The sequence below is a fragment of the Tyto alba genome, unplaced genomic scaffold (genome assembly GCF_018691265.1).
Source record: "Tyto alba isolate M040663 unplaced genomic scaffold, T.alba_DEE_v4.0 Super-Scaffold_16, whole genome shotgun sequence".
In the NCBI taxonomy this organism is placed as follows: Eukaryota; Metazoa; Chordata; class Aves; order Strigiformes; family Tytonidae; genus Tyto; species Tyto alba.
Window position 1 is genome coordinate 28,989,270 of NW_024881278.1, and position 26,730 is coordinate 29,015,999.

Genomic DNA, 26,730 nt, shown 5'->3' on the forward strand with positions numbered 1-26,730 from the left:
AGCTGCTCACAGCTGCTGATACAGGAGGAATGTCAAGGATGCTTCAGCCCTGTGTACCGTGGGGTGTCGAAAACAGGTTAAGGGGGATTAGGTATAGTGGTCTGAGAAACCCGGTGTTATGATAACGGTGGTCTGAGAAACATTGTGTTATGGTACTGTCGTGTATTGAAAACAAGTCAACAGGAATCAGAAATAGTAGCATGAGAAACTTAGTGTTATGAGAAGCTTGTGCTGTAAGCTAACTGCAAGTAGGTGGACCGTGCGAATACGACCTTTAGAGCTTAAGCCAATCAGCTAGTGACTAGTAGGCATAATAATTATCATTGTCTGGATAAATATATGTACCCTGGACCAATAAACACACACGTTGTTTGATGCTCTATCTCCTACACTGAACCCGTCTCGGCGTGTCGTTCGTCCGCGGCTCCGCACTAGGGTTTGGGAAGGAAGCCCCAAGGACAGCCCGCAGTTCTCAGTGATCATAACGCACAGCAAAACAGCGGTCCTACTGGTGCCTAGTTTTTCGGAGGGATCACCTTCTTCCTAGGCGAGCCCCGACCCCCAGCAGTACAAGAGCTGGGCTGGAGTGGCCTAGCAGTGCAGAAGGTCGAAGCAGGAGGGAGCTGGCTCCCCTTGTGAGAAAACCAACTAACTGATCAGTCTGGATTTGCCCTCTGACAGTCACAGACGGCACACTGGAGACCCTGGCCAATAACCCCCTACAAGGTTGGAGGGTCTCTGAGGGGTGGAGAGGCAGGTCCGAAAAGGACTGAGAGGTCCCACTGACGTGCGGAAAACAGACTCCACAATCTGACAGATTGTAAAGTAGGTATGTTTATTCAGCGCTGGGCACACAGGGGATAGCTCCTCCTATTGTGCGCGCCGATATGGCACCGTTACCTTAGATTTATAGAGCAAATGATTACATATTCATAATATTTCGCAATACGCCTATACATATGCATTACCTATCCCCGCTTCGTATTATAATTAGCATTTCCATAATCTCCTCCCAATTGAGTCTGCGCAGTGTCTTCTGGTGGTGGTCGTGGGGGTCTTTGGGGATGAAGTCAAGCTCCTCTTCCTCCTGTCCGCTCTGTGACCCCAGGTTTTGCGCAGACTCAGTCTCTTACTGGCTGCTGTCCAAACCGTAGGTCTAGTCCCAACCGGCTTTGTACTGATAAAGCCTAAAGACTCCATGCCTCAGCTCATCATGTTTTGCAAACTATCCACTCATTAAGCAGAACTGTTACCTCAACTATTTCCCTTGTCATCCCCTTCTTGCTATTCCCACATTAACCCTCACATCCCCTGTCCCTAACTAGGCCCTGTATCACCACCCTGGCTTTGCAGCCTGGTGATCTTTCCCCTGCCACCCCTCATCCACCGCAGCGGGAGCAGGCAGAGCTGGCACAAAGCAGCAGACGCCGCTCTGACCGCCGCAGGCCACCCCTGCCGCGCGCTCTCCACCGCCTCCACGCCAAAACGGTCTCACACGCCGAGCGCCGCCACCGTTGTCCCCGGGCACCCTCACCAAGATGGCTGCCGCCCCACCGCGCAGCCCCCTCACCAAGATGGCGGCAGCCACGTGTCCGGGGTGGGGTGGGGTGGCGCGGGGTGGCGGCCTGCGCATGCGCGGGTCCGGTGGGGGCCATGGGCAGGCGGCGACAGGGGCTGAGCGTGGCGCGGGAGGTGAGAGGCGGCGGCGGGGCTGAGGCGAGGCGGTTGCCGTCGTCACGGCCGCAGTAGCGTTTCCCTGGGGAGCGGTTGGCGTCGGGGAGGGCCGGGGCTGTGCGGTGGGGGGGCGCTCCGGCGGCGCTGGTGCCGCGCCTGGCCGCCATCTTGATGAGCGACGGCGGGGGAGGAGGCCGCGGCGGGACTCGGCGCCCTGCCCTCCATCCCGGGCCTTTGAGCGATGGCGTGTGGTGCCCCTGCGCCCGCTGAGCCTCAGAGCCAGCGCAGGGAGAGGCGGTAAGCGTGTGTGCCCACGGAGGGTGCTGCGGCAAGCTCTTGCCCCTCGGTAGCAAAGCTGTGCGTGGCTACTGCTTTTGAGGAACCCAGTAATAAACCAGCACATGAGGTGCCTGTAATCCTCTGCAAGGAGAAGGGGGATAAGACTGGTTTTTAAAAGTATGCCTTATAAAGCTGCCTTGTTATTGTTGTGCGTTGGTGTTTCGTAATCTCTTGAGTAGCAGATTAAGGTCTCTGCAACATACTTCATTCAAGGCTCCTGCACTGAATGGTGCTGTCAGGGCTGACTTGAAGGAGGCAGTGGAGAGCCCAGGAGTTCAGGTCTGTGTGTTGTGGGTACTTTGGGGACAGCAGAAGCCTGAAGCTTCCTGACAAATGGCTGAAATGGTGCAGAATCGATCCAGTGAATCTCACTGCTCACCTCTCTATTCTGAAGTCTTTCAGATGAACGTATGCACAACAGACCAGATAGCCAGGATAGAAAAGCCAGGGAAAGGATTTGGAGTTTGTCATAGTATACTTCATCAGCCAGAAATGTAAAGGTGAGTGTCCTACTGTGCCATATGAATAGGAGCTCAGTTTATAGTAGTTTTCGGGTCTATTTCATCTAGTTAGGCTTTCATTAGTGAAACAGACATTTCTGGGCACTCTAACCCAAACATAACCACCAAAGGGAGTCCAGAGGGCAGCGTGCTGACTATCCAAGCTTCTCTTCAGTGATCCTAGCAGGGAGAGTTGAAATAATGAATTTCTTTTGGTTGCTGTGTGGGATGTGACAGACAAGGAGAGTTGAGATGGTAGGATCTACCTTACAAAAAGAGAGGTGGTAAAAAGGGTGAGCCTGTCAGGGACCTTTTGGTCACAGAATGAAAAGGGAATGATTTGAGCTGCCACAGAAACTTCCTGCAAAGTGTTTGGGGACTTCTAGTAGCTTTTAGATTTATTTTTTTTTTTAAGAAGTTGTCATGACAGAACACACTACTTTTGAAAGGATTGTAGAACTACTCTTCAGTGTATTATTGATGAAAACTTAACCTTTCTACTAGAAAATAAAATTCTTCCCCCTGACAGCAGTGAGAAAGGTACTGAATAGAAGTTAGGAAAGAAGAAAACAAAATCCCTTTAAGCCAGAGGAAGAGAGGGCTGCATTTCAGGTGTCAGAATATGTGACAACCAAGATATTGATTTCATAATTTAAACTTTTATTGGGTTCAGTATTATCTTCTGTGCTGTTACGATTGTAAAGAAAACTTTCCAAATGATTCTTAATATGATGTGATGCATGGCTAGCTTTGAAAGGCCTAATCTAGGCAGAGTCATGCTTGTTTAACTGAAGTCATGATGCTAAATGAATGCAATTTTCTATATGGACACTTATCAGATTAGTTTGCACTTACAAATTGCAGGTGTAATTGATATGACCTGGTTTAAACTGATATAAATGTGTCTCTTTAATGTGGTGGTTTAAACTCATGACACTTCTCCTTTCATATAGCTCTGTAGTCTTTCAACAGGCAGCCCTATTGATAATGCTGAGCTGCACAGAACTTTCTTGAGGAAACTCATCAGGAAGATGGAACTGGGAGGACTGGTCTGTTTTGTAGCAAAATAATGAAAGTAGAATGAGCTTGAGAGAGTGACAGTGACGATCAAAGGTGTGAAAACTTCTATGCAAGGAACAACTAAGCATACCAGGTCCTTTTAAGCTTGAAAACATTGACTGCAAGGTGACCTGATATAGGTCGGTACCCTTTGCATTCTATTTGTAACTTTAAACAAAGAGTGAACATTCACTCTCAATATAAAATCAGGGCTGTCAAATGAAACTGGCAGCTGACAAGCTCAGAACAAACAGGAGGGGTTGGTTCTTCCCATAACCTGTGGCTGTGCTGTGAAACTCCTTGCCAGAGGATGTTGTAGCCCTTAAAAATATACTTGTAGCTCAGACAGCCACTCAAAAAAAAATCGTGGAAGCAAAAAATTGGGGGTATTAAATGCAAAGAGAACACCCTGTGCTCTGGCAGTGCCTGAGCTGCAAAATGTCAAGCGTGTATTTGGAGAAAGTATTGTTACGTGTATTGCTGCTTCTGACAAGGCAGTGGCTGATCAGTGTCTGTGCAAGAGCATAAAGAATGGGCAAAAGGCCAATGTAGTCTTTACTCAATCAAGCTGTTCTTACAGGATTTTTCTAAAAGCTGTGGGTGGTGTCATGTCTGTGTGCTATCCTGCAAAGCCCCTGGTCTGAGCTGAGGCAGGGTGGGTTCACTAACTGGATAGCCTCTGCAGGGCTGAAGGAGGAGTTGCAAGTGGAACCCAGGCCTTTCTCCTTTACCAACAGAGGGTTCATCTGCAGGATTTTAGACTTTGCTGGTGGATCATCTCCTATTGTATAGTAGCTTTGCCTGGTAAATATTTCCAAACACGCTGTGGGCACAGGATCTGTGAAATGATTTGCCAGCATGCAAAATGATTCCAGGAGCATGGTGGAAATGGAAGTGTGTCCGTGAACTGCAAGTTAGCATTTGAATTTAAACAAAACTTGTCTCTGCTGGACTAATTTTAATAATCCAGCCAAATTTGTGGATGCAGGAACCACTAATTCTTCTGTGAAAAGAATGGCTCAAGTGTGCTGGCAGGTGACAAGGCATGAGATGACTGCTTGGGGAAGTTTTTTTTTTTAATTTGCCCCCACCTCTTCAGTTGGCTTTGATCTGTTTTATGAGGGTCAGAAGACGAAAACCTCATTACCTAACGCTGTTGGATGTCGACGTATGTGTGATATGGCTCTTTGCCAGTATCTTAATTAGGGAATTCATAAAAGCGGAGGGTGGATGCCAGTTCTTGAAAAGTGCTTTTAGCCTTTCTGCTGGAAAGATAGCTTTTATTAATTCATTACAAAATTTATTAAAACGGATCCAGCTCAACTCTGTAAGCAAAGTTGCTTCTTTTTCCCTTCTGTTTTTGTCTCTGCCTTTATGTGAGCCATTTTGGGCTCCCTGCCCAAGATGGTCCCAACAATTGAGTTTTGTAATAAGTGTCTAAGTTGGTTTGGATTGAAATCCGTTCCAGGTTTCTCTGATTTAAAAGGTCTCCAGATTGCAACTGGGTGTTGCCAGAATTCAACAAAAATGGCTCAATGCCTTGTCATATCTTGTGGAGCAAGGGAGGCATCTGGTCTTAGATCCCTGTGTGAGTCCAAAGCCGCTGGGACTTGCGTTTCTAGAGTGGCTCTTGAAGAGCAGAAGGGCAGCTCTGTGTGCACCGAGCTGCAGCTTGGATATGAAGCACCTGTTTCACTTACGTTTTTAACTGATGGTACTTAAAGATGCTGCTGCAAGTGAAGTCCTGTGTCCCTGCTACAGGCCATATGAACCTGAGGAGTTGTCATGCAAGCTTCATGCATGCAGCAGTTCAGCTCTGTCCCAGAGGATCCTCTTTGTGGAAAAGAGAGCCAGAAGGAGCAAGGGTTCATCTCTGCAGTTTATAAGCCACTGTGCTGAGATTGCCACTAAAAATATAAGCCACTGTGGAGCGATGGTTCAGCTAAGCGAGCTTGGCTCTTTGCTTTCAGGTGGGCTTCCAGCAGGCCTAGGTACATACCCCAACTAACCTTCTTGTGTATTGGTTAGGAGGAGGGAAAGCTTTCCATCTACAACAACCTCAGGTATGCACCTGTTTCTAGGATTGTTTTCCTGGAGAGCTGCTGCAGGGAGTTATGCCAAAGCTCTACAAGTTTTCTTGTGCTACAGCTTTACAGGATATGGCCCCTCTGGGAGTTGCCTCAGCAGCCCAGAGAGTAATCAGTAATTCCCAGGCATTGCTCTGTTTTCTCCCTGTGCTTTTTTTATATTTCTCTCTTTCTTTTGCCCTACAGTGGAGAGTTACTTGAATGGCTGAACTGCTGAGAGACTCCTAGGTTGCAGGAACAGATCCCAAATCCCAAGTGAGACAATGGCACTGACTACCAAGATAGTGCTCTGCTCATAGTTTGGGTCGGTGTCTGAGGCTCCTTGTGTAAATGAGCCACCTCCAGGAGGCAGATAGTATTGTCCTAATTTATAAGTAGGGAAATTGAGTCACAGTGAATGGGGTAGTACCTGGGAATCCTCACTCTTGTCCTTCCTTATAACCCCTAATGCCCCAGACTAGCCTGAAGAAAAGAAATAGTGAGAATATGGAGTAAAAATATTCTGTTCATTCAGCAATCTCTTCCTCTTTCCTTGCTTTTTTTTTTTTTGATTATTTTCTGTCCCTTGTGCCCCCCAGCTCAGCAAAGCTGATGGTGCAGTTCTAGGGCATGTGGTTTATTAGTGAATTATTGCTATCCAGCAGGGGACCCAAACTTTGGTTTTGATTTAAGAGCAGTAAAACCAGTTGAAACTTTTAAAGTATTATGTGGAATCTGGAGATTTTTAGTCAGCAGAAAGTAAAAGCATTGGCGGAGTTGGATGGAATATCCTCTTGTTATGTCTCATGAAATGACAGAACTATGGGCAGAAAAGGTACTAGTGAGAGCAACTGCAAACTGAGCAGGAGGAGCAGCTCTGAAGAAGATAGGAAGTGCAATGACATGGATAATTTAGTGGTGGGGTTGAGAGCTGACTAACCAAAGCTCTCATTAAATTGTATTATTTAACATGATTTTTAAACGTGTTTCCAGAGAAGGCATGGTGCATTGTAATAAGTTTACTGGCTAAAGAGGACCCAGGTAACATATGCTGAAGTACCTCTTGTGGTGTGTGTATGTGAGGGTTTTCAACAGATAAGGGAGCAGAGACACAGTCATTCGCAAATGGTACGAACTGATGAAGGAGATGGTCCTCCTTAAACTGGACTGGATGGACACCCCACCTCCACTCTACTGCACTCTGCTGTTAAATTAACTTGCTGATAATTTCAGCAGTGGTCAGAGCTGATTTGGGTGAAGCCTTTGGTTGTCCCTGAAGCAGACTGGGGCCGTGAGTCTCACTGACTGAGCTCCAGTGGATGATAGATAGCAGTGAGCAGCTGGAGTGAACGTTCTTAACTGGCACAGTTGGATATGGAGGAGGACAATTATCTTTGCCCTGACTGAATGCATTTTCAGCTAACATGCTTCAGAAATATCCATGTCCCCATCCAGGCAAGCCCAAGCATTGCCAGACACAGAAGTGCCATTCCGTGTGCCCTGGGATCGGATAATGTGCCTTGGTGCTCCCCATGGGCTCAGGGGAAACTGTGCGGGTGCCTCTGGGGAGCTTGGGATCTCAACAGCCCTGGCAGAGTTGTCTAATAACAAGGGACTTTGAAATTGCTATCTGGTATGATGCAAAGATTTATTTGAGCCTTGTTATATGTGGCCCCCTCCCCAGCTCTGCTGTGCTCCTTGCAGTGAGACTATTCAGCTGACTGGCTGAACTCCTTCTTGCAGTCTGCTTTGTTCTCCCCTTTACGCCAAGCCTCTTCTCCCGTCCTGCTTATTTATAACGCTTGCCTGCCTTTTCTGAGCAGAAGGTGTGAGATTGCTAATGAGCTCAGGATGGAGCTGATCCCCAAAGCAGCAATAATTAGGGATCACTACCTTTGATTTTTGTTTCCCATATTGCTGTTTATATGAGTGTTTGTGCCCTGGGCCACCTCTTAGGCTGATGTCCAGGCAGCTGGTGTCTCATTCCCCCTCAGTACTTTACCCGGGACCGTGCTGCCTCTTAGCTTCTGGTTTGTGAAGGCTCCCACCACAGAGGCTGTGCAGTGAGCCATCTATCCAACCTTGGCCTTGCTTGGAGAACCAGACACAGCAGGAGTGTTGTGCTAAGTAGCTAAAAAGAGGGGTCATTTTCTTTCAGGCTAGGATGTTGTGTTCATATTATCTGATTAGTCCCACTGTTTACCTGTTGGAAACAAGCCTGAAAGACAAAGTTTTCCTAAAGATGTCTACACTCTGGTCGCCAGGCAGAAAAGAGGAATGATTCCCAGAAGAACTGTTGCCCATGGTAGGATTCCTTCCGGGGCAGTCAATTTGCACACAAGTAGCTCAACCCTCTTGTACTTACTCATGGTTACTCCCCTCCACAGGAAGATGTAGAGGGGAGGGTGGCTGTTAAGAAACTGGGTGAAGAGACATTACCAGTGCTTTTCTGCATGGGAACATGTTGCTGTCAAAACTTGGTGCAGATCAAAGGTGTGGCTGAGGTGGTGAATGCTCTCTTGAGCATACTGTGCAGACTACTGTCTGTGTTGTAGGTGTAGTAGGGTAAAAGAGACAGTAGGTTTCCCCTTTGTCCCCTCTTCACCCAACCAGACAGCTGAGGGTGCTCTGTAGTCACGTCCCATGAACTTCTGCATCCATTCACAGCACTAAATCAAGACCTTGTCCCTCAGGCTTTGGCCAAGGCCAGTCTCTCTCGTTTTATCCTCTTTTAATTGTATAAAGATGCCTTAGATCACTTCATTGCTTGTGGAACCACGTACAAAGTAACTAAAACAGGCTGGAACAGGATCAGATCTTAGCAAAAAGGTGCTGGCCAGCCACACAATCGAGTGTTAGAGCTGGCTTGGCTGTGTCTGGAATTACAATGTCACGGTTGCCTGGGGTATAGTACAGGCTGGCCTGGAAGGTGATGGGCTCTCTGTGCTGTGATCTCTACACAGAGCTGGGGCTGTTCCTCCCTTGGTTTGGGGAGGAAGGAGGTGGAGCAGCTGAGCTGCCACGCTTCCCATCTGAGTGGGGATGGATTCATGTTAGCTGGAAGAGGAAAAGATGGTGACTGGTGTGGTGTTTTTCAGATTGATGGACTGGAGGAGAAGCTGGCACGCTGCAGACAGAGCATGGAGGAGGTGGATCTTAAACTGCGCAGGGAGAAGCTCAGCCCTGAAGGAAGGTATTGATGGCCAGCTCCTTTCACAGCTGTGGCTGTGTACTTCAGCTAGCTGTTATTCTGCTGTAGCACTGAGCAAAGGGATGAGAATGTGTGGTTCCCCATGACAAGACTCTTCCCCCAGCTTGGAGCTTACTTGGGGAACTTGCAAGGGTGAGAAGTTTAGTGATACATGGAGAGAGTTTTATCTTAGCAGACTTACTCTCCCACCTACACCACAGCCAGCCAAGCAGTGCCTGAAAGGTGCCAGTTCATTTGCAGAGCTGGCTCCTGGCCTGCTAGGAAACAGCTCTGTGAGTCTGGCAAAGGTTCACTGCATGCTGCTACTCAGGCCTTGCCTGAGCTCAATCGGGGAGATGTGCAGCAACTACTGAGGGCCAGACCATGCTGGGATGCAACTGCAAAAGGGGCTGAGGGAAATTACTCTGTGCCGGTGTTGCAAATGTGCCTGGATGCAGGGATGCAGTGACACACTAACTTTCCTTGGGAAAGGGAAAAGGGACAATTTCCCTGAAATCTGTCACTGACATAGAAGAGGCAACTGTAGGCTTCTTGCCTGGAGTCCCAGCTCTAGGACTTTGACCTGGATTTTGTAACAGACACAGGGAGAACCTGCTGTTTCTCTAGAGTGTGGAGCAAGAGATCCTGGATCTTCCAGCTGATCCTCAAATCCCTCTGCTTGAGGACATTCTTCCAGTCACCAGCATCCTACTGCTCTGCTCCTAGCAAAAAAGGCTGGGAAGCTCAGTCGTAAGCCCACAGAGCAGTCCTGTCGGTCCTGGTGTCTGCTCTACAGTACTGTCCTACAGAACCCAGTTAGAAGTGGTCCTAGCAGTGGTGATGTCTCCATAACCTGATACTTGTCAGCCTCAGCTTAACTTCTTTGTTCCTCCTTCCCACTTTTTCTCTCTTCTTCTCTCCCCCCTGCCTCCCCTTTACTGGGATTTTAACCCCAGACGGGGTTGCATCTCCTCCTGTCCCTCATCTCTTTAGCTCCTCAACAGTCTTTTTCTAGGCCTAAATTCTTCTTACGTTTACTGTCTGTATCCTTTATCTGGTACTTAGGTGGCCAACAACCAAACCTACAGTTGTGCTATCTCAACAGAATAGATCTGTATGATTTCTCTCTGAAATATAGGGCCTAGAGTAAATAATTAGGAATAGGGATTCCTGGGACCTTTTCTGAATTTTACAACTCTGTGGTGGGTGGATCCTGGCTGGACACAAGGTGCCCACCAAAGCTGCTCTATCACTCCCCTCCTCAGCTGGATGGGGGAGACAAAAAATGAAATGTGGGTCAAGGTAAGGACAGGGAGAGATCATTCACCTGTTACCATCATGGGCAAAACAGACTCAACTTGGGAAAATTAATTTATTACCAGTCAAATCAGAGTAGGACAAGGAGAAATAAAACCAAATACTAAAACACCTTCACCCCACCCCTCCCTTCTTCCTGGGCTTAACTTCACTCCTGATTTCTTTACCTCCTCTCTCCCGCAGCAGCGCAGGGGGATGAGGAATGGGGGTTGTGGTCAGTTCATCACCCATTGTCTCTGCTGCTCCTTCCTCCTCAGGGGGAGGACTCCTCACACTCTTCCCCTGCTCCAGCGTGGGTCCCTCCCACGGGGTGCTGTCCTTCAGGAACAGACTGCTCCAGTGTGGGTCCCCCATGGGCTCACAAGTCCTGCCAGCAAACCTGCTCCAGCGTGGGCTCCTCTTCCCATGGGCCCACAGGTCCTGCCAGGAGCCTGCTCCAGCGTGGGCTTCCCACGGGGTCACAGCCTCCTTTGGGCACCCACCTGCTCTGGCGTGGGGTCCCCCACGGGCTGCAGGTGGAGATCTGCTCCACCACTAACCTCCCTGGGCTGCAGGGGCACAGCCTGCCTCACCGTGGTCCTCACCACGGGCTGCAGGGGAATCTCTGCTCCTGTACCAGGAACACCTCCTCCCCCTCCTTCCTCACTGACCTTGGTGTCTGCAGAGCTGTGTCTCTCACATGTTCTCACTTCTCTCTCTAGCTACAGTTGCCCTTGCAGAGTTTTTTTCCCCCCTTCTTAAATATGTTATCACAGAGACGCAACCACTGTCCCTGATGGACTTGGCCTTGGCCAGCAGCGGGTCTGTCTTGGAGCCGGCTGCATTGGCTCTGCTGACACAGGGGAAACTTCTAGCAGCTTCTCACAGAGGCCACCCCTTAAGCCCTGTGGCTACCAAGACCTGGCCATGCAAATCCAATACAAACTTGTACGGAGGTGGAAACAGAAATCCTGTTGCCCTCATACAGACCTTTCGAAAAACCCTGGAGGAAGGTACCATGATCAAAATTATTAATTCAATGAATAGTACACAAAAGAAAGCTCTGTTTTCCCATTTTGAAGTTCAGTTGTCATGGTTTCTTTAGGTCTCATTCTCAAAACCTCTTCCCTTGACTGTTTTCATAAGGCAAGTTTCTAAGTAGCAACTCAGTCATGTTGGTAAATCTCTCTTCTCACTTCCTCCTGCGTTGCACATTGCCCTTCCCCACTTGCCTTTAGGAGCCCTTTCTTCTCCAGCTGCTCTGACGTAGCTTGCTTTCTTGCTCTCCTTAACTAGCTATACACATAGATTTGGATCTCTTTATTCCTACAGTTTCTTGCTCTGCCCCAAGGGGAACAACAAACTGTTACACTTACTGCCTTCTCTCTTTGCTCTGAACCAGGAGATAATTTGTTAGTGTGTGTTCATTTATGTGCACACAGTCTGAAAGGAGTGACCTCATCCTCAGAGCTGTAATGGAAAGGCTGCTGCTTTCAAGCTGTTTGTTTCACATTTATATTTTAAATGGTTTACTAATTTATTATTAATCATTATTTAAACTGTTTATTAACTACCTTGTGGAGTTTAAGACAAGGGCTGGGTTGGCCTCACTTAATCTTTATTGTTACTATCCTGAGTCTTCAGTCTAATAACAGGTTGTGACTGGGCTCAGATTGAGCTTGTTTCCTTGAGTTGAACAATTTGTATAAATTGGATGCTTCTGACAATGGGATCCCAGCTTCAGTTGGTGAGTAGTATTTGAGCACTAAGCCAGATGGAGGGGCAGGATCCTGCAGAGCATATGGGGACCCTGATCCATCCATAGCTGTGGCAGAACTACTTACCTGACCTGGGGGGACCAAAGTAGGGGCCTCTGACACACAGCCCCCTTTCTCACCTGCTTGCCAACATTGACACGGTCCTGAAAGGACAGATCTGAAGCAGGTTGGGGAAAGGAAAAAATAATCTAAAGCTGCTGCATCTCTTCTCTTGCACAGCTGGGGCTTTCTAAACTGGCATGTCTCTACAGTGAAGGGTGAGGGGCTCAGTCTGTGAGCAGATATCCCCAGCCATGGGACAGTCTCTCTTCCATCATCTAAGCAAAGAAATAGGCTGTGTTGTGCCTCGCAGGTAATGAACTACTCTTCTCATTACAGAAAGTCACTGGAGAGAGAGAGAAACTTACTAATGACCAAAGCTGACAACTATGGTAAGAGCTTCATTAAAAATGGTCCCTCTGGGCTGCATGGGATCAGTGCTGCAGCTTAGCTTCGTCTTCAAGCTCCTGACACCTCTGACTTCTGCCTTTGAATTTAGGTTCAACCAAAGGGAGCTAGACTGAGGGAAAGCTAGTCAGCATATTATAATAGGATTCTGGATCCTCCTGCTTGAGCTGTGCTACCATAGGGGAAGAAAATAAGCAGCAGCTAATGAGGGGGGAAAGATGTCACTTCACATATCTCAAAGTGCCAGTCTTTAGATAATCTTAGCCAACAGATTGACTTGAGTGGCTTCTAACATCCCCCACACAGTTTTTTCACTTTCCTTTTTTTAATAGAGGCTTGCTAAGCAAGCTGGCAAGTGCTACCTGGAGTGTAGCAAAGTGTACCTTCCTTGGGGAAGGTTCTCCCTGCATCAGTTTCTGGGGCCATTCAGCACACAAACATAGGGAATCACACTGATGTGCTAATTGCAATTCCAGAGAGCCAGGGTCTTTCCTTGCTGCAAGTCCTGCTGTAGACAGTTAAAATGAGAGTGCCTCTGAACTACCGCAGGTTTGACAGTGCTTCCATTCCGCTGGGGATGCTGCTTTGCACGTCTTCAGGCTCCTGGTGTTGATCAGTGTGTTAACTGCCTGACAGCACTCTGCAGCAGTGCAAGCACCAGAGCTCACACAAGGGAAAGAAGCACAAGTGTTCCTGTAGGCCTGGAGAGTTGAAAGCTGGGATATGGCCAGCAAATTTGTAATTTTAACTCGTGTTAAAGGACTGTTTCCAGAAGACTAACAGTTATTTTAAACAGATTCAATGCTGTTCCCTAAGGGCCTAGCAGTAGAGACAGCAGAAGGCTCTGCACATCCCTGCTACCCTTTTTACCAGCAGTCAGCCATCGGTGCTAGCTAGCATCAACGGATCAATCTGACAGCAGCAACAGCCTCACCTAATGGTGATGGCTGCTCCTCCTGGAACAGAACAGACAGTGCACGTGCACACAGTCTTTTTAGATCACTGCTATGGCTTCTGATTAAATCTCTGCTTACTCCCGTTGACACACTTGAGGCCGTGCTCTGCAGTTGCTGACAATGGCATTATTCTATCAGTTTAAGGTGGCACTGCTGTGCTTGGGGTTATGTGATCTCCTGCCCCTACCACCTCTGCTGCAGCCTTGCAGATTCAAGCAGTTTGCTCTGTGGTTGCATGAGAAGGCTTGTACTAGGTGAAGAACGGGGGCAAAAAAGAACTACTAAATGCCTTTTTGATACCAGCCTGTTTGGGAACCTGCAGCACCAGGACATTCCCACTGGAGGCTGCTGGTGCAAACTGCAGGGGCAGGAACCCACGCAGTCATTGCAGCTGACCAGCAGCAAGAACAGTCTGGCTCTGGAGACAGTCTGCACCCAACCTTGTCCTGCAAAATAATTACTGCTGTTTAGCTATGCAATGCTGTAGGCCTTGCTGCCCATACCATCCAGAAGAGGCTTGTGGAACAGAACAAGTGGTAAAGGGAACAGAACAGAAGTGGAGAGCAGAAGGACTCCATACTTTTGGTAGCCGCTTCCTTCCTCTCTCTGCATCTGTGTTTCTTCTTTTGTAAGCCAGGGCCAGGGGAAGTGACCTGTCTCTAAAAAGCTGCAGACCCCAACAGAATGAGTGTCCACAGAGCTGTCTACCACTCATCCTTCTGGGTTACAAACCAACCCAAATTCTGATTCTGCAACATTCAAAAGGTGGCTACAGTTGTATTTAAGTAAATTTAAGCACTAGGAAAAGGTACCAAGCTGTTAGTCTAGAAGGTAGTAGCAGTAGTTCTCCATCATCTTCATTCTCTTGGAGAATAAGCAATTATTCTAATAACCCATTTTGTCCTTAGTAGGGTCCTAGAAAAAGGTCATTTGCAAACAGGAACTGGTCTGGCACTGAAGTATTCCCAAGCACAGCTAGAGATTGACAGGATGAGAGCAAAGGACAGCGTTCTTGATAGTTTACTTCCCATTCAGCACATCTTATAATTGGCAGCTTTACACACTGATCCCAAAAGAATTACCTGTGGCCAAGGTAGCATTGTGCTTTTAAGACAGTTTTGAAAGATGTAGCTGCAACAGGAAGAACATTCACAGGCAAGGCTTTTGTTTGTTTCCCAGAGAAAGAACTGAGTGTGCTTCGTAAGGAAAATCGCAAGAACGCTGCCCTTGCTGTGGCCATGGGGTTGCTGATTGCTCTTATTTACACCTGCTGGACAATGTGATTGCACTCAAGAATTCTCCCTGCTGACCAAATGACTCTCCTGCAAGGAGCTCTTCCTCCTCTCACCACTGTGCCTCCCCCAAGGGTGAGGATCAGCATTTCAAATTGCTGTTCTTGTGTATCCTCTCCAAGCCTCGTAGGAAACCTTTTTCTTCGAGAATTGAGGAGGAACAGGAGACGAACCAGAAACCACAGCACACTTACAATTGGAAATCGGGTCGAGCAGAGTTCAAGGTAGGGCCGTCTTACCCTAAACACAGTAAAGACCATCCAGCCTGATGAGGGAAGGCAGTATGTTCTCCCTTTTGAAGAGGACCTCTGTGGTTGCAGACGAGAGCTCTCTGCCCAGCCCAGTCAGAATTCATGCCACCTTCTTGGTTCCTGCAACTCAGCCATAAGCTGAAGGGACACCAAGCTCTTTGAATCAAAGAGTAACTTGGGTATTGTTACCTAAAGACTTCACATGTTTCTGGAGCTGAGCTAAACAAAGATGTTTCCTCCTCCACACTGACTTACAGGACCAAAGGAATCCTACCTCCAGAAAAACAGATAGGAGGTAGATGGGTGTCTTTCTGCAAGCAGATGGCATCCAACTTGAGATCCGGGTGCTTGGGCTTTGAGACGACCTACTTACCTCTCCAGGGCATCAGAGCTTGGTAGCCATTTTGTGCCTCTGAGAATCAACAGTTGCAGAAGAGAATTGACTATCAACTCCCAGGGATGGAAGTGCCTCTGCAGGGGTTTAAATAAAATAATTTGACCTTGTAACTTCCTGTTTTTTTCTGGGTTTTTTTTCCTGTTTTATAACATGCCTCAGCCACTCCCTTATTCTCATCCTACCACCTCCCCGCTGGCACACAGTAAGCCTAGACTGGGTTAGGTACTTAACGTTCCTGGTCAGTGAAGTCTCAACAGTGGGTAAGTGGTCTTTTGCGGCCTGAAATCTGCTTGAGTGTTTGCTTCGAGTGGAAAAGCAGCCTGGCATGCTGCAGAGGAGTGCTGGAGACTGTCCCCGGTAGTCCCCTCTCATTCTGATGCAGCAACGTATAACTAGGTGGCCCTCAGTGTGCTCTAACGTGCCAGGAAAGCCTTTAAAAGGCAACTTGAAAATTTAACTGTGCAAGGCATTTCTCTGTCTCCACACTAACACGTGCTACTGGCCAGAATTCTGGGAGGAAGCAAAATAAACAAGCGCTGTTTGTGAACTAAAGGGGCTGTATTGGTAATAGAGACAATGAAAGCAGAGAAGTCAACACAAAATGGTACACAGCCTAATAACAATACATTGTGCAATTAATGTACATAAACGTTCCCTTCAGCAAGACCTTCCTCACCCCCCTTCCCAACACAGTACTTGTATATTTACCCTGCAGTAGGGAAGCAAGTAGCATGGTGGCTCATGCTTGCCTTTTTGAAGGGGGGATTCAGAATCAAGGCTCAGTGCATCAAAAATAAAAGCAAATTAAAATCAGGAGGAGCTGGAAGCAACTGGGTAAACGGAAAGTATCTATTCATAAAAGCTAGCCTGCAGGCTAACCAGGTCTTTTTGCACCCTTGGGAAGCCTACACTGGCCCTAGTGTACTTCCTAATCACCCTTCTGTCTGCCAGCCCACAGGAGACCAAAGCCCTGAGTGGAGGACACAACACTTCGCAAAGGAGCCTGGCAAAGGGAGCAGCATGCTTTGCTGGCACTGGAACAGCCTCAAGGCAGCCCACAGAAGCTCCAGAACTCTAGTGGTTGGTTTAAAAAGCCAACTGCACCCAGGCCTGGGAACCACACAGTTTGGAGATTCTTTACTGCCCACTGGGGGATCTCTCCTCACCCTTTACAGAAGCGCCTCTGACAAAACAAAACTGCCAGTGACAGGCCTCTTTTTTTCAGGGGGGGTGTGCGTGGTGTGTAGGGCCACCACTTCTTTCACACAAGTTTCACCCATGCTTCAGAGCAGAGGGGGTCTACAGGTCAGCAGGAGGGTGCATTAACAGCATGCAGTCCCTCAGCTGCTTTGGCAGACCTGTGACTAATACTGCCAATGTGGAAAAAGCAGCTCTGACACACTTCACTTTCGGCCAGAGCTTGAGAAGAAACAGAATAGCTCCCCCTGCACAATATTCAAGGCTACCTATCTGTAAACTAACCTCCCATCCTTCACCTCCTCCAGTTTCCACTGACCAACAGACCATGCCAACTTCTGTACTGCTCCTTTAGCCAGGGGTGTGGTTCTGCAGGGATCAAGCCTGCATATAATTTTCTCTGATGCAAGGAGTTGCAGCTGTTAAATTCATTTATACCAAACTGTAGAGAATTAATACATGGTTACACGGAGACGGGTTCCTTGGGAAGACATGGAAGTGCTCCAAGCTCCAACACAGCCTGCTTGTAGGATGACATTGAACTGTGGGCTGAGAATGAGCACAAAACCTACAGAAGATGCTGGGCCTTAGAGGGTGGAGGTGGGACATCTACAACATGCCATCCTTGTTCTGGCTTCTTTGGGTGGGGCGCAGGGCACCCGTGCACCTCCAAGTGAAAATGTTCATGTCTTGCTACATAAAGCTTGTTCAAATTGTACATACGGGTGTGAAGAGAAAGAACCAAGAATCTAAACAACTGCTATAGATTCTAGTACTATAGCTTTCTTTAAGGCACAGTTCAGACAACCCCTAAATCCATTTCCCCCCTACTGCCCATCTGTGTTTAAAAACAAGCCAAGAACAACAACAACAACAAAAAAAAAAAGGGCAATTTTGCTGCTTGGCCAAAAGCAGTCAACTGTGTGTTCTCTTCTGATTTATGTGGAAGACCTGGCAAAAGAGCCATGGAAGCCAGAAGTGAAGGTAAAACATGCAACAGAAGACTACTCTGAGCCCAGCACAGAAGTGCGACATACAAATACCATGCTGAGAGTTTCACAGCTCTGTGCCTTCACCCCAGATGCAGTTCCGGGGCCAAATGAGACACGGAAGGTTTCAAAGCCCACTCTGGCATTTAAAAAGGAAAGTGGTAACCTTTCCAGTGGGCACAGTCAGGGGACAGAATTTCTACTGATGAACCAACATGGTCAAAGTCAAGATCTCTTCACTGAAGCCCTGGGGTTTTCTTGGGTCAGACGTTCCCACCATTTCTCCATCCCAACCTTCTTGTATCTTCCCTCCCGCATATGCTTTCCTCCCTGAAGACTTAGGTAATAGTGTCGAGTACCAAGAATCAAAGCACCTTGGTCTCAGAAGTACCATGAGGCACAGACATGTTCACAAATTAGCCCCAGCCTGTTGGCTCGGGGTCAGTCAGTGACCTGGAGAGGGGAAAATCACTGTCGCAGCAGCTTCTAGAGATCTGAGAAAGCCCTGGCACTGAGCACATCAAATCTGTGCCAGGAACCTCTGTTGGCCTTTGTCCAACGAGATGCCATCACATGGGAACTGCCAGTGACCCGCCAAGTGCCTTGATAAGCAGAAGTGTTGGACACACCAACAAGAATACATACTTGCATCCCAAAGCCAGCATTCTGCAATGAGTTAAACGCCCTCCACTGGGTAGTGTAGGCCTTTGGCAAGGCCGAGGAGACAGACAGCTGCCAGGGACGATGCAGGGCCGCTTCAACGTGCTGTTGCCCAGCAATGCCACCAAGACATCTCTGCTCCTTCCCACACTGCCAGGGAAGCACAAGCCTGGAGAGTTCTGGCACACACACAGCTCCACAAACCTCGCTGAATGTTTGAACGGGAGCAAAGAAAGCTGCCAGCCCCTTGGCCTCATGCATGCAGTAGGTCAGGACAGAAGAGCGTTAGGCCTTGGCTCCCAGAGTCACCACGGGTACTCCGGCAGCAGGCGCTACCTGGGCCATACTCTTATATACACTGCCAGGGTAGAGCCTCGTCCTGTGCCTTCTGCATACCACCCCCTGGTTCCATCACCTCCAGGAAATCAGCTCTGGAGAACACCAGGATAGAAGTTGTGGAGCCTCCCCAGTCTCATCAGTCCCTGAAGAATCCAAGCTGGGCTCAGCCCCCCCCACCCCACACCCCTCAAGAGAGGGGGGTTAGGGGTAGTGTGCTTGGATGAAAGACAGGACATCCTCCTTCGAGAGCTTCTCTGGATCTTGCCTTTTCTGAGAGTCGTGCACTTTGACACCTTCCCCCCACTCCCAGAAGAGGCGACTGTAATGGCAGATGCTGTGGGCAGAGAGGAGAGCAAGATTAGTTTGGCAGGAGAAGGCAAGGAAAACACTGTCATCCTAGACAAAGTACACTACTGCCCTTGCAATGGGAGCCACACAGATATTCTAAGGGGTGCCTTGGAAAAAGATCCGTGCATTCATTCACCTTACAAACTCTACAGCCCTTAAAGTACAGCAACTTCCAAGCTTAAGAGATTTCCATGGAAACAAACTTATTAATTCTAGCTTCACTCAAGATTCAGTTCAGCATTTGCTGGAAGGAGACAGGTCATTAGGGAAAAACCTAACCCCTCCGAAGTTTTTGAGAAGATGACTGTCATTGCAGGCAATGGAAAGGCCTTCCTGAACAATTTAGGAAGTCTGCCAGCAGCAGCAACCAGCAATCTAATCACTCACCACAAACCTACTAGAATCAGTAATAGCTGTCCTACAGAGCTTTGCAAACGAACAGCACTTTGCACTGTAGAAAAAGCAGCTAGGCTCATCCCCACTTTTTCCCTCATGTGAAATAACAGAGCTCCTCTTGTCTGCTGAGAGTTCTGGTCCTACAACGCCATCTCTCACTCCATGCACCAAGCACAACCCTCCCTCACTGCATCAACATAGTCCCAGCCATAATGAAAACAGAGCTGCTAATTACTGCCGACACAGCAGCCTTTAGTTTTGCAAGATTACTGACACGTAATATTCATAGCTTATTTAGTGCTACTGTTCTAACAAAGCAGTACTAGCACAGCGACAAGAGCACATGTCAGTGGCTAATTATACACACATTAGTACTCACTAACCACCACACAACACATCCCCTTCTGGAGTCCCACACAAACCAGCCATTCATGCAGGTTCATGCTGGCCTACTTCCGAGTACATAGGCAGAACTAACCCCATCCCGTTCTTCCCCTTAGCTAGTTAAGGAAAGCTTAAGATTCTTAAAAGCACTGCTGTAAGGTAGGTAAGAAGATTCGAAGTGAGAAGATCAGGAGCCCTATTTCATATCAAGCTCCTGCTCAGAGGCACAGTCCTGGGCAGTGATGGTAGAGGGCAGGGTGTGTAGAACATCTCCATGCACACACCCCATGGTGTCACACAGAATCAGCCACAGCATTAACCACTGTCCAAAGACAAGCCATTCCATCCTCTCCCAAGGAGCTGCTGCTTTTCTCTCTCCCACTCTATCTTTAAACAGCTCACAGCTACCTACAGCTTATTCCAGAGCCTGGGCTAGATGAACTGGGATTTGCTTTTAAATTAGCAGCTTGCAACCAAGCATCTTAGAATCCAGAAATGCAGCAAATTACAGTTGCTGGGCTCAATTTCCATTTCACTGGGTGTACAGAGGTTGGGTAACATACTCTGCTGCAGACAGGGGAACAAAGTTGAGATGTGTGTTATTCATAGCAATTAATTACAAAATCCACGAATCCAGATCAGTGGTTTTTCTAAAAGTCTGAGAAGGCACCAGCTTCTGCAGCACACCCTGCTGGTGACCAAGCTGCGCTTGCACTGCAAACGACTGCAAGAACACAGCACAGTTCACCTGAACTCCCTTCCAAACACCCACCTACCCCCCCACACACAGAGCTATCCTTGTGTAGCCTCAGCTCTGGCTTGTACTCACTGAAAGGGTGCGATGGATTCAGGAGGGAGGTCATACGTCGCTTGCTTGGTCATTTTGTTGAAGAAGAATTTCCTCTTGGAGTTTTTGCTGTATGCCATTGTCCAGGGATCTTGCAGAAGAATCACAGGGATTATAAAGAAAATGGAAAGGGGAAAAAAGTACAGTATAAATACACATACAGTGCAAGCAGAGAGGAGACATCTGTAATAACTGTGATCCTTCTCTTACTCCTTTCCTCCCCCAGGAAGACCTACTTTCCAAGCTGTTCTCTAGTCACTGAGAAATCTCCCTTCTTGCATTTAAAAGTTGATATTCTAATTAGGGTATTTCCATGTCAGGAAAATACCTTGATGAAAAATTATGATCTCATTAAAAAGAAAGTCATCAGTCTTGTAAATGAATGGGATTTCCCACACAATAGCTAATCAACCTGCAACAGAAAATCTATCATATAAATACCCTAAACCTTATCCAAATCCAAGCTACACTCATTACAGGCAAACAGTTAATCCTTAGCCATTGGAATACTCTCACTGATTTTTTACCAACTTACAAAAGAGACGAGCCTGGTCAATACTTTTTATTTGAAGATACTAAGAAAAGTTAAGTAAGAGTGGGGACTCTCTCTTCCTACCATTCACAGTCCGTACGATGTAGAGTCCTGTGGGCACAAAGTGCCGGTCATCACGGCCGGTGTAGGATAGCCGGGGTATTCCCCCTGAACTCTTGATGATTTTCATCTCTAACCTAAATGTTGAGAGAAGGGAGTAATAGAGATTCCCTGCTTCTTACTTTACCATCCTCTTGCACACAATGTACCACCTGCACCCCCTCTCCAGACTGTCACAGTGAAACCTGGCAGCACCGCACGCGACAGGACAAAAATCATCGCGTCCTGGAGAACTCAGTCTCTTGCCTCCCCCACACGGCTAGAGAAACCAGCCAGAGCTGTCTAGATCAGGTAGCAAATAGAGTGCTGCAGTGAAGGATCTGTGATGATCTACCACACTTAATCCAAATGGGATTCCCATTTCAGGTATGAACTCTCTGTTCATACCTGAAGCCATGGAGGCTTCTGCACCCGAACTCGAGCGCCGTTGCTACTCCTGCTGTGGTAGAGTGCACTGGCCACATCTATGGCATCAGGATGATGCTCTGAGTCAGCAGCATCTCAGAAACAGCAGCCACCAGCTGCACAAGCTCTAACAGCTCTTTCTCCAGGACTCCTCAAGCATAGATCAGCACATCCCTCTCATTCCTGTGCACTGGTGGCTGATAACCTCAGTGGGCCCTGAAGTCTCTTATTTGCGCCAGTCACTCACCTCACAAAAATCTTCTCCATTTCCTCCAGTCTGTATACTTCCTTCACACTGGGGGGGGAAAAGGCAAAAAGTATGATTTAAAAAAAATTTAAACTGTCCTCTTTTTCTGTCCCAGCTACAGGGAGCAGCCAAGCAGTTCATTTTGTACAGCATGAGGTGATCAGGCACGACTGAGGGTCACCCTTCTCAGTCTTATGCTCCAGTGCCTCATTTCTCCTGGCTTGAGAAAACCCAACAGCTGCACGCTCATGGCTGGGTTGCTGTAAGCAGCATACCAGTGGCCTGGAAGCTAAGGAAGCTGTGCATTTTTACCTCAGGCTGAGTAGACAAAAGAGGAAGAACAATGCAAGTTGGGTGCTTTTGTTTTAAATTCACCAAGGTCAGCCCCAGGCAGGTTCTGGCCTCAGCATGCTGGTCTTGCAGTAAAACTAAACTGCCTAATTTTCACTGTTATTATCCTCAGGGACACCACAAACTTGTTAGTCACCAGGAGGTAAAAACAGCTGTTTGGTTTCTTTTTTTAAATCCGCAAAGATGGTTTGGAGTCATCATTCTTATTATGTCAAACTGCTTTTGCTTTTGTTGTTTGAGACACTCAAAGTTTCAAAAACACTGCCTCTGATCTGAAACCCCAGCCCGCACTTCCCACTCCCTGCTACAAGCATCAGGCTTCAAAAAGCACAGCAATCACCTTTTTGCAAGAGCAAAGGACCCTGCTACAACCCTTTTCTACAGCTCTCCTCCGCACTTCACCTTCAGTCCTCCCCAAGATTTTGAGCTCCTCCAATTATTGCAAAGGTCTGTTTTGAGTTTAACTGGGATCCCACTCATCTTTCATTAAGCCACCAAGGAAAACATCCTCTTTCCCTTTCTCCAGCTTCTCTCACAGTATCATTGCACTTCTAGCTTCTGAAATGGAAGCTGTTTTGTCCACAGTGCCTGTCTGATACCTGGCACAACAATGCTCTTGTGCTCCACTGCAGCAGAAATAATGATATGGAAAGTCAGAAGGCAAAGCTGAAGCCCTTTGTTCAGGAACTTTCTTCGGATTGTAACTAAAGCCTTCTCCTCAGGCTAACCATTTGGAGACTGTAAGTGCTGGTCAGCGCTTCATTTATCTAACAACAGTCAGCACCTCTACTGCTGCCAACCCTTCATGGCAGACAAGGACATGGAAATCTTTGAAATGATTAAGCTAACTGGGTGCTAGACCTACTATAGCACATATTTGAAATCAGCACCAGCCAATCCACCTACAAGAAAAACATGAGTATGATATGTGAAACGACGGCACGACTTCTGCACTATCAACCTTTATGTTAGATATTTAAAGGGCTTTTAGTCTCTTTCCATTGAAGATAGCAGAACTATGAATTTCAGCTTGAAATTTAACTCTCCTTCAGCTCCTTTTCTTCAGCCTCCACCACACTGAAACCAAAGCACGCCAGGCTGAGGGAAGGAGTTGCCACTCACCGGATGGGGTTCATATCTGGCCGGCTAGGTTTAGAAACAGCTTTGACAAACTTCTCCGCCAGCTGAATCCTGAATGAAAGCACAAGGAGAATCCAGCAATGGAACGAGATCTTCAGCACAGCAGGTAGGTAACAGTTTCAGCAGAATAACTGATCAGACATTTTAGTACATGCAGACTGCCTCCACTGCTAACCAAATGGGTACTGAGCAAGACCTTTTTTTTTCTTCACCCTACCCTCCCAGCTCGGTGCCCCATAATGCTGGCTATTATCCATTAGGAATGGATCTCCACAGCTTCCTCTACAAGCCCACATGCTGATGAACACACTGGTGTATCAGCAGGAAAGTAGGACTAGTAGAAGAGACATTGTGTCCCTGAGGAAGGAAACTGAGGGGCTCATTCCTTCTCCCTCAGCCAGTTATCAGCTATGCTCATTTGTATTCCCAGGATGCTCAGTGTACCCAGACTAAGGAAGGAGCTAGACCTGCCCTCATGCACAGAGAAGGTGCAGTTAGAAAAGGCTATGTGCACTTCACTTCAAAGCAGGTTCATTCACAGTTCATCTTTATAGCAGTGTTTCAGCTGAATGCACTTGTCTCTCTGAGCTCAGCATTCTGCTTTTAGCATGAATGCTGTTTCCCAGTCATTCCTACCCATGTACAAGAAAGAAGCTTCTCCAGCTCCTACATACCTCTGGTTGAAATGCTGCTTTCGAACATCATTGCCATTCAGCACCAAGACATCAAGGATGTGGATGGCACTGATTTTCCGCTGGGCTTTCCCCTAGGGAGGGCAATACAGAGACTTACTACTCAGACTATTGCTATTTCAGCTTTGATTTACAGCCCGTTTTTTTGACACGACATCATTCTCTTCTAGCAAGAAAGCACCTTTCTGGATATTAGAAGCACACAAATTCCCTGCTACCCATCGTACAGTAGTGTGCCACCCTCCAAGAACTGGTGCATCTCAACTACACAGTTCGGTCTCAGGGGAGGGAGAGAGGGCAGGACCACAGCTGCCATCACCAGCACTCTGTACCTTATCAGGTACCACAGCACAAAGTCCAGTGCGCCACAGGAATCTCATCTGAGGTGCCAGAGGACGGGCAAACTCCCAGGCAGCAACACCTTGCACTGTGAATATACCTTGAGAATCTTTTTCCCCAAGGCCTGAAATCACTAACTGAGCAGTTATATACCCAAAGAGCCACAGGATACATGAAGTCACGTTGGCAACATCATCTGCTGCTGCATGTAGGACAACAGCAACATGTAAGGTCCAAAGTGTTTTCAAAATACTGTTAAAAGCTCGTATCTCTAGCACTGGACAGAAAGAAGGAAACTTAATCCAAAATGGTTTCTCTAAAGATCATATGCAAAAAGACTTGCACTGGGCACTGATGGAATATTTATTCCGCAGTATCTTAGAGAGATTAGGAGAAACTGCTTATTATATTTGCAGCCACTTGGTAAGGGAGAGAAGAGCCTCCTACCTCTCCTTTCAGCTCATGAACAATCTCCACAGAGAGAAGGGTATCTCGTGGCAGCTCCGTTTTCAAATCCAGCTTTGTCCAGCGATCTGACTGGCGACCATCCCAGGTGTAGATTTGTGATTTCTGTGTGTAGAAGGCAGAGTCAGATTCAGACAAAGCTTCATGAGGGCAGGGGTGGAGGAGAGACCTCTGACTAACTGTAGAGCAGACCTCAGAGAATCTTTTTGTCCTCGGCTGCCACAGGCAGTTTCTTTGTCAGAATTTTTAAGGAATAACCTTAATCTCTACAGTAAAGGAACAAAAACACTGATTCTAATCTGCCAATGATTTTTCACACCCGCACAAAGAACCAGAAATAGAACAACTTTAAAAGGACAGTGAAGATAATTAGAGACAATAGCAAGAGTTCAGGTCCCTGTGTAGGCTGCAATTACAAAAACGGGGTTAATTAGTGTGAAAAGCAGTGAAGTCAGGAACAAAACATAAAATAACCAGTAGTCTCAGGGATTGTTGATGGGGATCCTTTCTGGCCTTTGAGGACAGGAAAAGATGGAACGAAACGGCGAGGCAGTGTAGTAGCATTGAAATGAACCACAAAAACTCCCCGACTGTTCTCAGCACTTACCCCCAGCCCCAAGAGGAACTTCTGCTCACTTCCAGACACCATGCACCGGTAATCTAACACTTGGCGAATTTTCTCCAGTGTACTGGAATTCAGAGGGGTAGGTTTGTAACTGAAGGTATCAATGTCTGTGCCCTGAAGAGCAAAGTATGGAGAAGACAAATTAGACACGATACGTCAGCAGGCAGGTAAATGGAACCTCTACATGAAACGATAATCCAGGACTAGCTTCTTCATCTCTTGATTCCTACGGGGAAAAATTCTATTGGTATGAAAGGACTCTGAACAAGCTTCTGGGTAAGGTCTCACCTGGATCAGCTCAAAGAACTTGGACTTGGGATCTGAAGATGAAGGAGCCACACGAGCCTGATCAGGAATCTGAAAACAAATCCAAACAAAGGAGACTAAGTGCTATTCTTTGGCACATTCATAAGAACCTTTCTGGTTTCAAGACATGTCAGAACGTCCTGCCCCCTGAAACTCAAGCTCTTAGAATTCCAGTTGCTGGAGAGGTCATCTGGCAAATAAAAGGTCTCATGTGTTTTCTAAGTTAAATGTAGGCATACCACATCTAACAGGAAACAACAGGCAACTTCAGAAAGTTTCAGGCTAATTCTTTGATTCCATGCGTATTTTGATGAAATACTGTTTCATGGAAGACACACAATTAGCCTGTGAAACCAACTGCTACATCTATGGCCCCACTGCAGTCAAATGCTCGGAAAAGAGAAACTGCAGACTCATAAAACAGACCTTTTGGAGAGCTCTGCTGTTTGGGAACTAGGTGCTGAGTTCACTCTGTGTACAATGAAATATTCTCAACTGCAGCACATAAGCCTGCTCAGTTGAGCCATACACATAATGAGTCAGAAGCATCCTGTTAGCTCACATAAACAGCTTGAAACAGTCTCTGGCTTTCCCACAAAACATATTAAACCTCTGGCTAGAAAGTCTTATCTGCACTGCAGCTCCAATCTTGTTTCACCACAGCAAGGACACCTTCACGACCTCCCCGCTTGGCAGGTTGCTTACCCCCCATAGCTGGAGACACTCCTTTCGGATTTCAGCCTGCCGTGGCTCAATCAGCGTCCTGGAGAAAGACAGCAGACTGGTAAGATGGTGAAACCTCCTTGCTCTTGCAGCATTACATATCCCAGACCTACAAGACTTGCATCTTTCAGTGTTTGGCTTGGGAATGACAAACATCCACTGTTTCTCAACAGGTTACATAGAAGAGGATGCTGACTTCTTTCCCCACCCTCCACCCATCTCCAATCCCCATCTTTAGCTTTGTTTCCTGGCCTTGCACTACCGATTAGCAGCCACTACCCCATCCCATGAAAGCACCACTGGGCATCAATATTTTCAAGAAGTTATGTATTTGTATGAACTTATGCTGATCTCCAAGAGCTGGGTGGATACATAGCCCT

General features: G+C 47.3%; 2 protein-coding genes across 4 annotated transcripts in view; one reads left to right on the forward strand and one right to left on the reverse strand.

Moving 5' to 3' along the window:
* The first annotated feature begins 1,626 nt into the window (after positions 1-1,626).
* On the forward strand, positions 1,627-15,355 carry CCDC167 (coiled-coil domain containing 167). 2 transcript variants are annotated; one of them, XM_042789406.1, is made up of 4 exons: positions 1,627-1,692; positions 8,737-8,831; positions 12,281-12,333; positions 13,945-15,355. In XM_042789406.1, exons 1-4 carry the CDS (start codon positions 1,654-1,656, stop codon positions 14,088-14,090), a joined length of 333 nt encoding a protein of 110 aa, XP_042645340.1. In that variant the 5' UTR covers positions 1,627-1,653; the 3' UTR covers positions 14,091-15,355. The 2 variants fall into 2 exon arrangements, with proteins under 2 accessions (XP_042645340.1, XP_042645341.1); XM_042789407.1 differs by having other exon boundaries at positions 14,485-15,355.
* Positions 15,356-15,784: 429 nt separating this feature from the next.
* Positions 15,785-26,730, reverse strand: part of CMTR1 (cap methyltransferase 1) — a 29,653-nt gene continuing 18,707 nt past the window's right edge. For both annotated transcript variants that reach the window (XM_032995311.2, XM_032995310.2), the window contains 10 exons: positions 26,333-26,390; positions 25,610-25,678; positions 25,304-25,435; positions 24,679-24,801; positions 23,875-23,966; positions 23,183-23,251; positions 21,710-21,757; positions 21,022-21,134; positions 20,388-20,496; positions 15,785-18,764 (listed from right to left, as the gene is read on the reverse strand). In XM_032995311.2, coding sequence (XP_032851202.1) covers positions 18,632-18,764; positions 20,388-20,496; positions 21,022-21,134; positions 21,710-21,757; positions 23,183-23,251; positions 23,875-23,966; positions 24,679-24,801; positions 25,304-25,435; positions 25,610-25,678; positions 26,333-26,390 — 946 coding nt within the window. In that variant the 3' untranslated portion in view covers positions 15,785-18,631. The remainder of the gene's footprint in view (positions 18,765-20,387; positions 20,497-21,021; positions 21,135-21,709; positions 21,758-23,182; positions 23,252-23,874; positions 23,967-24,678; positions 24,802-25,303; positions 25,436-25,609; positions 25,679-26,332; positions 26,391-26,730) is intronic.

Bases quoted from the DNA above. Each gene is read 5' to 3' on its own strand.
- CCDC167 (XM_042789406.1), top strand. From the start codon at position 1,654: ATGGGCAGGCGGCGACAGGGGCTGAGCGTGGCGCGGGAG. The intron at 8,832-12,280 runs GTATTGATGGCC...TTCTCATTACAG, and splicing joins AAGCTCAGCCCTGAAGGAAG to AAAGTCACTGGAGAGAGAGA. The intron at 12,334-13,944 runs GTAAGAGCTTCA...TGTAAGCCAGGG, and splicing joins GACCAAAGCTGACAACTATG to CCAGGGGAAGTGACCTGTCT.